The following is a 12,353-nucleotide window of genomic DNA, read 5'->3' as shown; positions in this document are numbered from 1 at the left end:
ATAGGTCACTCTGTGGGAACTTTGGTTTGGCAGCTGCTCTTAGGAATACCGTGGCATAGCCAAAATAAAACTGTCACTCAGTTCTATGCTAGCGGCTTGTGAAACTGCAGGTTAGCTCAATATTGCAAGAACTCGGAAGCTAAGCAGGGTTGACCCTGGCTAGTATTTGGATGGGCAATCTCCAAGAAATACCAGGGGCTTGACGCAGAGGCAGGCAATTTCAAACCACCTCTGAAATGTCTCTTGCCTTAAAAACAAGTCTAGCTCACCACCTAGTGGTGCATAATGCTAAAAGAGCTAGAATTTCTGGGTGCCAGACAATCTTAGGATCTCCTGGCAATACTACACAAATTGTCATACAATAATAATAATAATTATTAGCTTGTGAAAAACAAGAATATGTTTACAGAACTTTTTTTTTTTTACAGAAATAGTTTTATTACAAATTTTCATTTTTAACTACACGGTCGAGGAATTACCTAAAAGGCCTTACTTTTCGAAATATTTTTTTTATATTGGCTTGGTTATATGATACAATCAGTTTTAGACATAAAATGTTCTCAAATATTGGCATATTTTATAGAAATTCAATAGAAATCTGCTGAGTGTTTGATACGGAATATTCAATACAAATCTTAAGGCCTTGTACATGTTTCAAAAATCAAGTCATTCAGTGTATTAGTGCTTAACCCTGAAAATATTAAATACTTAAAAAGGAAGCTCAAGGTATGTCTTACTGAGTTAGTCACAGGAGTGACCGGCAGGACTCCAACCGGCTCGGACATAAACTTTTTTTAGGAGAATTAGATGTTTCATGCTTCCCTGCTGTGAGAGTCGGTAGTAGGAGGGGGGGGGGGAAGGAAATCTAAAAATAAACTAAAATCCATTTGCCCAGTTGTTGGCATAAATTACTCTATTTATTTATCACTGGACCATTCTGAGTTCCACAGGAAAACTGGCTGAACTGCCTTACAAAAGGCACATAGTACCGGAGAGCAAACGCCTTTCACGACTGACAGGACGTCTCCTCCTCTTTCTTGCTCATTTCTTTGCGCAATGTGCAATTCAGGCAGTGGGCAACCGTCGCCAGTCAGCACCTTCCACGGCGTCACAGGGAATCCAGTCCTCCTCCTCCTCCAGAACTCTTATTTACATTAGTATTACTTTGTACAGTGACCATAAGCACAAAACCAAGAGCCTGGAAATCTGAGGCAGGTCGGGCAGGGCTTAAGGAAGAATAAGGAAGTAAACCTGCATATCTCATAGGCATGGATGGGAAAGGGGGCGTGTCACACACGAGGCAGAGACGCGGCCTGCATAGCACCTTTTTGGGGGGGAGGAAGGGGGGGTTCTGGATTTGGGGTAAGGATCAGTGCATCACTTTCTATATATAAGACAGTAGGGTGGATCCTACCCCTATCCAATCGCTTCAATGAGCAAACTTTATTAATTGATTAAGATATTTATACCCCACCTTTCCTTTTGGCTCAAGTCAGAGGCTTTCCTCCAACCTAAAGAGACTTCCTCCAAGTTAAGCGGTTCGTCCCATTTGCGGAGGAGCCGCTTGAAGCTGGAGGAAAGGCTCCCCTGACTGGAGGAAGGCCGCTTGGAAGACAGGTTGGATCCATCCCAGCATTTCTTCGAAAGTGCCATCTGAAGCTTATCTTCGTTGCATCTTCTTCCTCTTCAGCGAGAAAAGGGCCGAGGAAGCAGAGGTTTGATTAGACGGGTTCCTGTAAGGCACTTGATGGTTTTTATATTGGGCAACAAGAGTGAAGTCCGTAGGATATATGCCTCAGCTTCACTGCTGTTAAAAGGAATAGCACCATATTGTGACATTAGCTACGGCTGGGAAGTCCTTATGTTCTCCTCATACAAACTTGGCAGCGGCTAATGTTTGAACGGAGCTCCCCAGCTTTCAGAGTGGAGGGATTTGGTTTCCTGAAAAACACAGAGAGAGAGAGAGGAAAGAGAAAGAGAGAGAGAGAGAGAGAGAGAGAGAGAGAGAGAGAGAGAGTTCCATAACCCATGAAGGAAAATGTCTAAAGCAGGGGTGTCAAACATATGGCCCGGGGGCCAGAACTGGCCCATCCAGGGCTCTGATGCAGCCCGTGAGCAACTGGTGCAAGGGAGGGAACAGGAGCCACTGCGATTGTGGCTTCAGCCTGGTGGAACAACCTTCATCTGCAGCAGTCAAGCAGCGTGGGACCATCTGCCCATTGCTGCACCTCTGGGCCTCCAGTCTGCCCATGTGGGTTTTCCTCTGCCCCCCCTCCCAGTCCAGGGGGCCTTGCAGTGACGATACACCAACTCAGAGCTTACCAGCTGCTGTCCTTTAATATAGTTTCTAGCTCTAGTACCTGGCGTCACGTTTATGGCACACATGGCCTGGCCCGACAAAGTAACATTATGTCTGATCTGGCCCTCGTAGACCTCTGGTCTAAATCCCTTAAGAGATTAATGAGTCAGAATGGAAGACTTTGGCTGCCGTAGCTGGGATGCATTTGACAAAAGATACATGTGACTTCTTTGGCCAGAGGGTCAGAAATCCCACAATGTCTGCTTGGGAAGACACTGGTGTCTGTGTTTGTGTGTGTGTCTGTGTGGAAATGAGGGTTGTACCTGGCTGGACATGGTGGGATGAAACCAAGCCCTAGTGGCACTACCAGAATCTCTGGGGTTTGCTCCCCTTGGTTACTTGGGCAGAAAACTGGCCCAGTATGGTAGACAAAATGGTTCAAAAGGCTGATGCTTGGCATGTATGCTGGGGGCTATTTATCCCTGTTCTACAGTAAATGCATTTACTTGGAAGTTAAGGACCTGCCTTGTTTTCTGTCTCCTGGACAGATGCAGAGCCAGTTCCTGTGTTACTGAGCAGCACGGTTGGCAGTGTGCACTGTGACAATGCCATTGCAGTTACATTCCACCCCTGGTAGTGAACTGCTGATGTTACAATATTTGCCCTCCCACGTGATCACTGAAGCAGGGCCGGCTCACTCACTAGGCGAACTAGGTGTTCACCTAGAGCGAGCCGGCCCTTAGGTGTTCACCTAGAGCGGGCCAGCCCCCCGCAAAAAGCCCTGCATCTAGTCCCTGACCAGGTGGCCGCCGTTGCCGCCTCTTTCACCCTGAGTCTGGCGCCCAGTGCCGGGGTGTGAGGCTGTCTGTCCCTTCCTCAGGCTCCATGTGCCAGCAGCCTGGCTGGGCGGATTTGGGGGAAGGGGGGTGAGGGGAGCGCTGCCTGGGCCCGGTGGGGCCCCTGGCGAGGCAGGGAGGGAGGGAGTCAATCCGCAGGGCTGCCACCATGCCAATCAGCGCCCCCAAGCGGGAAATCCCATGTGTTAAACGCCAAGTGGCCACACCCACTGGAAACCCCGGTGCTTGCCGCCCGGCAAGGCGCTCCTGGCCAGCTCTGGGAAAGCGCTCCTCCTCCTCTGCAGGTAGCTCCAGGACGGACGGGAAGGCAAGGGACCACAGCCGGCCAGCCGACCAGCCAGCCTGCCTGCCTGCTGAAGGGCCAGCGACTGACACCCGTCCGCCTTCTGCCCGTCCCTCCTCCGGGCCTGTCCGTTTCTCTGGGGTGGGCAGCCGGAGGAGCAGGGCGGAAAGGGGGGGCTGATGAAGAGTCAGTTTTGGGGAAGGGCTTCAGAGAAGAAGTCACATGGATTGGCCGAGCAGCAACCGCCGGATAGCAGCAGCGGGGAGGGGTCCTTGGAGGTGAGTCGTTCACTGTGGGGTACCAAGCTTGGAGATCGTGGGAGGGAGGGAGGGAAGAAAGCGGGGAAGCAGATTACTGCACATATTGGGAGTGTGCATCCCAGGAAAGGCCCGCTTGGGGAGGGAGAACCCGCGCACGGGAGCAAAGCCGTCGAGCTCTTCCTCCACTGTCACAATTGTCTCTTGGGGCCCTTGCTGAAAGATTTTAGTGTGTGTGTGTGTGTACGGGTCCCCACAATCAAATGATAATACCAGACGCAGAATTGGGTGTTTCTAAGGCTGTGGGGAGCCGTAGGTGGACGTGCACGCCAGCATGTCACCGGAAGTGATGCGTGACATCGACCATAGAGTTTTCCCTCCGACTATCGGGGCCACGCCCCCAACGTGATTGACGTGGTTGCGTCACCTCTGGTGACGCAGCCACGCTGCGCTTCAGGGGGCAGAGTTCCCCCCGGGGCTCGATTCCGCGGCGGCGGAAATTGGGCCTCCAAAGCGGGGGTTTACCCGCCCCCCACTTGGCAGCCCTAGCCTAGAAGCCGGCCTTGCTCTGAAGTCTGAACACAACTGAAGTCAAAACCACACCCACCTATTGTGTAAGAAATGGAAATATAAAATGGTAGACACCTTCTTGCCTCTTCAGTGGTTGTTGGGCTCTTCCACATCCTTATTTTTGTCGCCCTTGTGTCCCTGTTGCTTTGAGGGTCCCCCCCCCCTTTCCCACACACGCTTTGCTCCCTCCAGTGGCCGATTTGATATTACATCACTAGACATCCGGCATATCTCCCTGCATTAAAGTGCCAGTTTTTATACCAGACATAAGGCAATGTACATTGGCTTCTCTTATGTTCTTATAGCAATGTAATAGTGAATCGACCACTAGAAGGAGCAAAACATTTCACAAAAAGAAAAAAAAACCAAAGCAATAAGGACACACATGTGACAAAAATGAGAATGCAAGGAGCCTGTTGTTTACTTTGCTACTGAAAGGCATGACACCAAAGTGAACAGGGGAAGGACCATCAGAATGCTCTGGGGATACAAGCCTTAAGTGGCAATGCTCAACGTATACACTTCTGTCTGGAGATGTACAGTGAAGAATTTTAGTCAAGATCCAACACCAAACAAAGGCCATTTGTAAACAGAGTAAATGCTCTGAATCTCAACCAAATTATTTCCAGCTCTTAGGAGCCATCAGAAACCTTCCAGTCTTATAGCTCTTCTGCCAAACTAGGAATGCCACAGAACTTGGAAGATCTCAAGATTGAAAGAAAAAGTGTTGCCACAGATTGGTCACGGCCACTTCTCAGAGGAAGCTCTTTTGAGAAACGGGAGAAAGAAGGAAGGTCAACACGCCCCATCAAAACAGAACACTGATTATATGGCTGTGCCTTCTAAAAACAGAACATTTCTTATATGACTGTGCCTTTTATCAGGCAACGTGGGAGTTAAACTGTTAGACTTTATTTTGGAATTGTGTGCCTTGATATTGGACTGTATCTACAGTGTCTTTAAACCTATGTTGCCTTTGTGTTCAACTTTTTGAGACTGCGTCTCCTTGTAATGTTTTTGTATGAAGAAAACTATGGAGAAAGATATATTTTTTGAATAATAATTCATGTTTTGTATGGTGGCTCAAGTGGTTAAGACGCTGAACTGCAGGCTGTGGAAGGTCGGTAGTTCAGCAGTTCGAGACCCGAGTGCCGCATGACGGAGTGAGCTCCCGTCTCTAGTTCCAGCTCCTGCCAACCTAGCAGTTAAAAAGCAAGAAATTGCAAGTAGATAAATAGGTACAACTTCGGTGGGAAGGGAACAGCGTTCCATGCACCTTGGTGTTTAGTCATGCCGGCCACATGACTACGGAAACGTCTTCGGACAGTGCTGGCTCTTTGGCTTTGAAACGGAGATGAGCACCGCAACCCTAGAGTCGGACTCGACTGGCTTTCGAGCAAGGGAACCTTTACCTTTACTTAAACTTGGATTGGGTCCTTTATAGGAAACCAGATGTGACGGCAACCTTTGGTTCTGTATACCACTGCTATTCCCTGGCCTGAATCGATAGCAGATCCAAAAGTGTTCATCTAAATACAACCCTTATTACAGCAGACAGTCAAGCTCCTCTGGACTGCTGTTATTCATCCTGAATCTGAATGGCAGGGAGAGCAGCAGAGGCACAAACAAATGAAAAAGCATGAACGGATCCAATCGCTCAAAGCTGACTCTTTTGCCTCTCATAATCATCTCAGCTGAAAAGGCCGCCTCCTTTCTCTAGGTGCACATATTCGATTATCCAAGCATGCAGGAACTTACTTGAACATTTCGTTCCTCTCAATTGTGGCGAGCCAAAAGCTGTAAGCGTTTGCATAATAGTTGCAGGTTCCCTTCCCGTGGCATTCAATGAAGGGCGCGCTGCGGAACTCTTCCAAACAGGAGCCAGGAGATGCCAGGGCTTGCCCCGAGCCCTCTGCCCCAGCGCTCGTGTGCTGCGAACAAAGACGGGCATCGGGTTAGAATGAAATGGCGTTAGGTTTGGTTATGGACCAAGGCCTTGTTTGTGCTTAACAACAATTCATTGGGAAATGGAGGCAAATGAACCAGTGGCGTGCGGGAACTGCATTTAAACAGAGGCGCAAGACATGAAAACAAACATACCTAGTTATGAAGAAAAGGCTTGTGTCTGAATGGTGACCCAGGTTTTACCCTCATTCCTCCTGAAGCAGCCCTTTCCTAGAATGACGTTCCAGTAATTCTGACTTGGGACTGCTTCAGTCTGAACTGTGTCCCTGAGCAAATTTTAACTTATGAAGTTAAACGAAATTTTAACTGTGTGCAATTCTGGCCACCACACCTTAAAAAGGATATTATAGCTTTGGAATAAGTGCAGAAAAGGGCAACTCGAATGATAAAAGGGTTGGAACACTTTCCCTATGAGGGGTGACATGATTGAGGTTTATAAGATTATGCATGGGAAAGAGCAGGTAGAGAAAGAGGTACTTTTCTCCCTTTCTCACAATACAAGAACTCGTGGGCACTCCATGAAATTGCTGAGCGGTCGGGTTAGAACGGATCAAAGGAAGTCCTTCTTCACTCAAAGAGTGATTAACACTTGGAATTCACTGCCACAGGAAGTGGTGGCGGCTACAAGCATGGACGGCTTCAAAAGGGAATTAGATAAGCATATGGAGCAGAGGTCCATCAGTGGCCATTAGCCACAAGGTATAGATAGGGACTCTGGGGCAAGGGATGCTCTGTCTTCTTGGTGCTTGGGGGGGGGGGTTAACAGTGGGAGGGCTTCTAATGTCCTGGCCCCACTGGTGGACCTCCTGATGGCACTGGTATTTCTGGCCACTGTGTGACACAGAGTGTTGAACTAGATGGGCCTTTGGCCTAATCCAACACTGGCGTCTCTTATGTCCTTATGTTATGTTCTTACGAAGTGCCCTCAATGCAGGCAGATGAAGCAAGTGGAGACGACTGATCTCTTTGCTGACTCCTTTGTTTCTCTGGCCTAGGATCTGGGAACTGCCGGAGCGCTTTAGTTCTAGTTCCCAATGAGGCAAGCAATGTCTTCTTAGGCTGGGAGAATAATGTTCTTACAAAGGAGAAGGGTGTGCGTTGAGAGTTTAAGACGGAAGAGGAAGAGAAGCACAAGCACTGTTCCGAGGAGCCTCTTTCCCATTGGGTAGCTTACTTTTCCCATGTAGCCTCTACATAAAATTTCAGCAGGGAGGGAAACCCCTTTGCCTCTCTCTCCAGTAACTTTCCGCTTTATCGTCAAGAAATTCTGGTTTTGGCTGACACTCTGCTGTTAGGCACAATTCAAAGTGGCGGTGCTCACTTTTCAAGCCCTTAAACAGCTGGGGGATGGAGTACCTGAAGGACCCCCTCCACCTGTACCGGCCAGCCCACCAGTTAAGATCCATCTCCCAAGCCCTCCTCTCTGAACTCTGCCTGCAGAGCTGAGGTGAGTGGCAGCTAGAGACAGGGCTTTCTCAGTGGTTGGCGCCCTGGTTGTGGCATGCCCTCCCCTTTGAAGCACACCTGCTTCCTTCCCTGTTAGCATTTAGGGATGAAGCAAGAACTTTTCTATCCACCCAGATTTTAACTGGCCCCACTGGAGGACCTCCTGATGGTGCTGGTATTTCTGGCCACTGTGTGATACAGAGTGTTGGACTGGATGAGCCTTTGGCCTGATCCAACATTGGCGTCTCTTATGTTCTTAACTGAAAATTTATTCCATCTTTCCCCCCCCACCCCGTTTGATGATTTTATGGCCTGATTCTTTACACTGTTGGTTATATCAACTGCAGGTTTTATACTGAAGATGGGATTGTTTTTATTGCTGGGGGAGTTAGTATGACTGAATTCTTTTAGAGGTTTCATGGATTTTTTATAAAAAAACAACAACACGTTCATTATTTTATTTTTCTTCTTGTTATCCACCTTGAGCAAAAAAGCAAAAGAAAAATAACATATTTTCCAGGCCCTGTTTGAAGCTGTGGCGTTTGCAACAGTAATGCTTAGCGCTAATCCACATAATTGTTTTTTTCCTCATGAACTCATTTCCTCAGACAGTTTTCTTGCATACTCTATGACTGGATCTCACACTGCAAATCACGTTCTGGTCTGGCTGCGGTGAACTGGCTTTACAAGACCAGACTCCGTCCAGTCTCCTTTTCTCACCATGAAATGGGAGACTGTCTCAGATCACCTCACAGTGAGGAAACCAGAATCTCCTTCAAACCTCCCTGTAAAATTAGTTGAGAAACAGGCGCTCCCCTACTCTTGCAGAGAAACCGAATCAAATGAAGGGGGATCTTTCTGACTGAGAAATGCAGAAAAGCTACTGAGACTTTGATCCGTGTCTGAACCCGATTCCTGACACAGTGGGCACTCACCATCACAAAGGAGTAGCCGATCCAGAGAGATCTCCAGCCGTCTGGACAGGGCGGGATTTGGACCGTCTGGCTGTGAACTGCCATCACCATTGCTGGAGCTTCGCACACAGAACATCTGAGAAAGGGTTTTTTTTTTTACAAAAATGGCCAAAATGAGATTCTGTACCCCCCCCTGTGTCCTCCCCCAGTCTTTGCCATTTCAGACAGCACAAACCCCGTCTCCCCCCTGCCCAACAAAGAGTCATTATTTTTACATTCAGAGATCAATTAACCAACAAGAGTTCGCAAGGAGAGGCACAAAGGCCTCACCGAAGCTGCGGACGGATCTTGAACGTTCCGCTCACAGAGCTGAATGTAAAATTAGATTACTTTTCATTGCCTCTGTACAACCAAGCAGCTGAAGGAGAAACAGTATTATCCAACGGGAGAAAAAAATGAAGCACGGATAACCACCCCGTTCACATCACTGTTGCTGGAGCTGAGGCCAAAGAAAGGTGTAATGAAAACCACCAGCCCCTGAGAATACTACCACCGGGTGTAGAAATTAACAGCCAACTTTAAAGGAGAAACATTAGGAGGAGGAGGAGGAGGAGGAGATTGGATTTATACCCTGACCTTTACTTGGAGTCTCAGAGTGGCTTTCAGTCACCTTTCCCTTCCCCTCCCCACAACAGACACCCTGTGAAGTAGGTGGGGCTGAGAGAGCTCTGAGAGAACTGCCCTTGAGAGAACAGCTCTGAGAGAACTTGTGGCTGACCCAAGGTCACACCAGCAGCTGCATGTGGAGGAGTGGGGAATCAAATCCGGTTCTCCCAGATTAGACTCCACGCTCCTAACCACTACACAAAACTGGCTCTCCCAAGACCAACAAGATTTGGCGGGGTGGGTAAGACGTTTGTTGGTCTCTAAGGTGCCACTGGACTTGAATCTAGCTGTTCTACTGCCAACCAACTCAGCTACCCTCTTAAACTTTAGAAAGTTGTTTATGTTCTATGTTTTCAGGCCCTGCAAAGGAAATAATGGTAGACGGCCAGCTGGGCCCCTCCTTCTCCCACCCCTTCACAGATAGTGACCTTTGTGGCCGAGGAAAGGAAACAAGGTGCGTGCTGCCCCATGAGTGACAACCTAACCCTCATCACTCAGGAGCCCGGATGAGTCACCCGACTCCGCCCTCTCCACCAGGGACAGACAGAAGACCTGGAACAAGGGAGGCAGAAGAGCACGGCCGGGGAATGGACCTTCCAGATGGCAGCAGTCAGGGAAGCAAGATGGCGTGAAACCACAATGACCTAATACAACTGGGGTTTGGGTAGGGTTGCCATCCCCCAGGCGGGACCTGGGGATCTTCAAAAATTGGACCTGATCTCCAGATTACAGAAATCAGTTCCCCTGGAGAAGACAAAATGGCTGCTTTGGAGAGAGGACTATGGGATTCCACCCTGCTGAGCTTCCTCTGCCCCTCGAATCCTACCGTCCTTGGGCTCCACTCCCAAGTCTCCAGGAATCTCACAGTCTGGAGTTGGCAACCCTAGGGCTGTCCTGGTCCAGAGGTCTCGGGACTCCACCCACACCCCCCCGGACGACAGACTCACCCGGAGCATCCCAAATGCAGATGAAACCAACACCAGGCTGGGCGCTAAAGCCAGGACAATGCGGCACACCAGCCACCGCCTCCGCCTGGGAGGCACAACGCTCCGGCCGGGCTCGACCACAGAGCCGAGGGCTCCGAGGAACCGCACAAGGCAGCGGCAACGCAAGCGCCGCCATGGAGAGGCTGATGACTAGTGCACAACCCCAGAGCACCCCACACGCCGGCCCAGGTCCAGGCTTATTACAGGGGGCGGGGCTGGGAGGACGAGGGAAGCAGTGGGGAAAGAGGGCGGTGCTGGGAGCCGGGAAAGGAATAAAAGAAGGGGAAAGCGAAGGGGCCGGGGAGGAGGAGAAACGTGCGAAGGTGAGGACAGAGAGAGAGAGACACGACTGAGCCAACAGAAGGCACCTTGTGTGACAGCAGAGGGACCTACGGGGTGAAGTCAACCCCGTCCCCTGCTCATCTGAGGCCCCAACGCTTCCCCCGCCTTCAGCATCCCTCCTCCTCCTCCTCGAAAGGACGCGCTACGGGAGGCACCACACCGGGGTGCAGAGGGAGCACAACAGGGCTGTGTTTGACACCACCCCAGAACAACATGAATAAGCAAGTTAGAGAGAGAGAGCTCCACAGAATCCTTTCGTTTATTTCCTTTTGCATGAAATTTTTAGGGCTGAAATTACTGCCCAAATGCTCACCTGCTGATGAAAGGCTGGATACTCTCCCCCGTCACGGGAGCCATGCTCATCGGCATTGGCTCTGGGGTGGAGAGCCAGTAGGAATAATCGTTCCGGGAGGCAAAATTGCACACGTTGTTAATGTTACAGAACAGGAAAGGCATGGTGCTGAATTTGCGGAGACAGCTGCCGGCCGTGCCTGAAAGAGCAAACATCAGAGGGTTGGCTCCGTATGTTTCCTGTGACACCCTTTGCGGCACAGCTGCTCTCCAATCAGTGCTGTTCTTTTAAAAAGGACATTGGCTAAGGGCTACAGTCTCTAGCCTCACTCTGGGCCATGCAAAAAGGCTTGTACTTGTTTAGATATTCAAGGTTTTAAAAAGGCACAATATGAACAGCAAGCAGCCAGAACATGATATGAGTTTTCCAATTAATGTATTTTAAAAAATCAGGATCTAGTTGTCCGAGCCCATCCACGAGTCGAATTGGCCCTTCCCGCTTTCATCTCCATCCCTCCCTGCCTGCCTGTGTCCAGAGATACTGCGCCAGCCATTTCCCCCATTCATCTCAATGGTTCTCTCCTCTATTGAAGTCATTGGGGAGATGGGGGAAAAAAATCCCATTTCCTTTCTGAAAGCGAAGGCTTTCCATATCCTCATATCTGGTGATCTAGGGCAGCGTACATTAAAACTTAAGGGCCCTCTTATTTCCTGATCTGGGAAAATACTCTTTAAACATACATTTTTAAATTTTATATAACTTTTAACAACAAACATACAAATAACAAATAACAATCTATAGAACCAATCGTATACTATAACGCATATGATTTTGTGGAAAAACGGTTTCCCTTTTTTGACTATGTTACTTCTAATCCTAAAGGAGCATGTGTACTACCTAGAAAATATATGGACTTTGTATTTTATTAACCATGTTCATGTTCATTAATGGAAAATACTCTTGCTTATATATGAGCAATGAACAGTAATGAATTCTATTTAAAGATCATCCAAGTAAGGGTCCGAGCTTGCTCTGCTCTCCAGTGAAAATGAAACTGCCATAAATCTGAGGTACGCTGCACCTGTACAATGTGTAGATGATGTGTGATACAAACACGTATGGCTGATTCACACAGTCCTCCTCGCTCCCAAAGAGGGGGGACGGTATATACTTCCCCTCCATTTCACAGGGCACCTTGTAGATCTGGTGGGGAGGTGCAGTGGGTACAGGGCCAGCCCCAGCTTATTTTGCACTCTAGGCGAGGATCCCTTCTGGAGCCCCTTGTGCCCACCCAGTCAGAGCCAGCGGGGGGGCTGTTGGCGGGGGGTGAGTGCAGTTTGGCGCCCCTCATCAGGGCACCTGGAGAAGAGGCTGACCGGCAGGGCGCTCACAAGCCGTCGCTCCCCCGGCCCTACTGCTGCAGCTGCCAGTCCCCGCCCGTGAGGGGAAGAAGCGCTCTGCTGGGAAGCCGAGGGG

The 12,353-nt window shown here is 49.3% G+C and overlaps 1 protein-coding gene across 1 annotated transcript in view; it reads right to left on the bottom strand.

Moving 5' to 3' along the window:
- Positions 1-1,334: 1,334 nt before the first annotated feature.
- LOC107120742 (collagen alpha-1(IV) chain-like) overlaps positions 1,335-12,353 on the bottom strand; it is a gene marked incomplete at its 5' end in the record, with an annotated part of 105,721 nt that continues 94,702 nt past the window's right edge. The window contains 4 exon segments of the mRNA XM_015423513.1: positions 1,335-1,941; positions 6,025-6,197; positions 8,613-8,727; positions 10,899-11,076. Coding sequence (XP_015278999.1) covers positions 1,860-1,941; positions 6,025-6,197; positions 8,613-8,727; positions 10,899-11,076 — 548 coding nt within the window.

The sequence above is a fragment of the Gekko japonicus genome, unplaced genomic scaffold (assembly GCF_001447785.1).
Source record: "Gekko japonicus isolate JY-2015 unplaced genomic scaffold, Gekko_japonicus_V1.1 scaffold2882, whole genome shotgun sequence".
Lineage (NCBI taxonomy): Eukaryota > Metazoa > Chordata > Lepidosauria > Squamata > Gekkonidae > Gekko > Gekko japonicus.
Note: the sequence above shows the minus strand (reverse complement) of the source record. Positions and strands in the feature narration are given on the sequence as shown.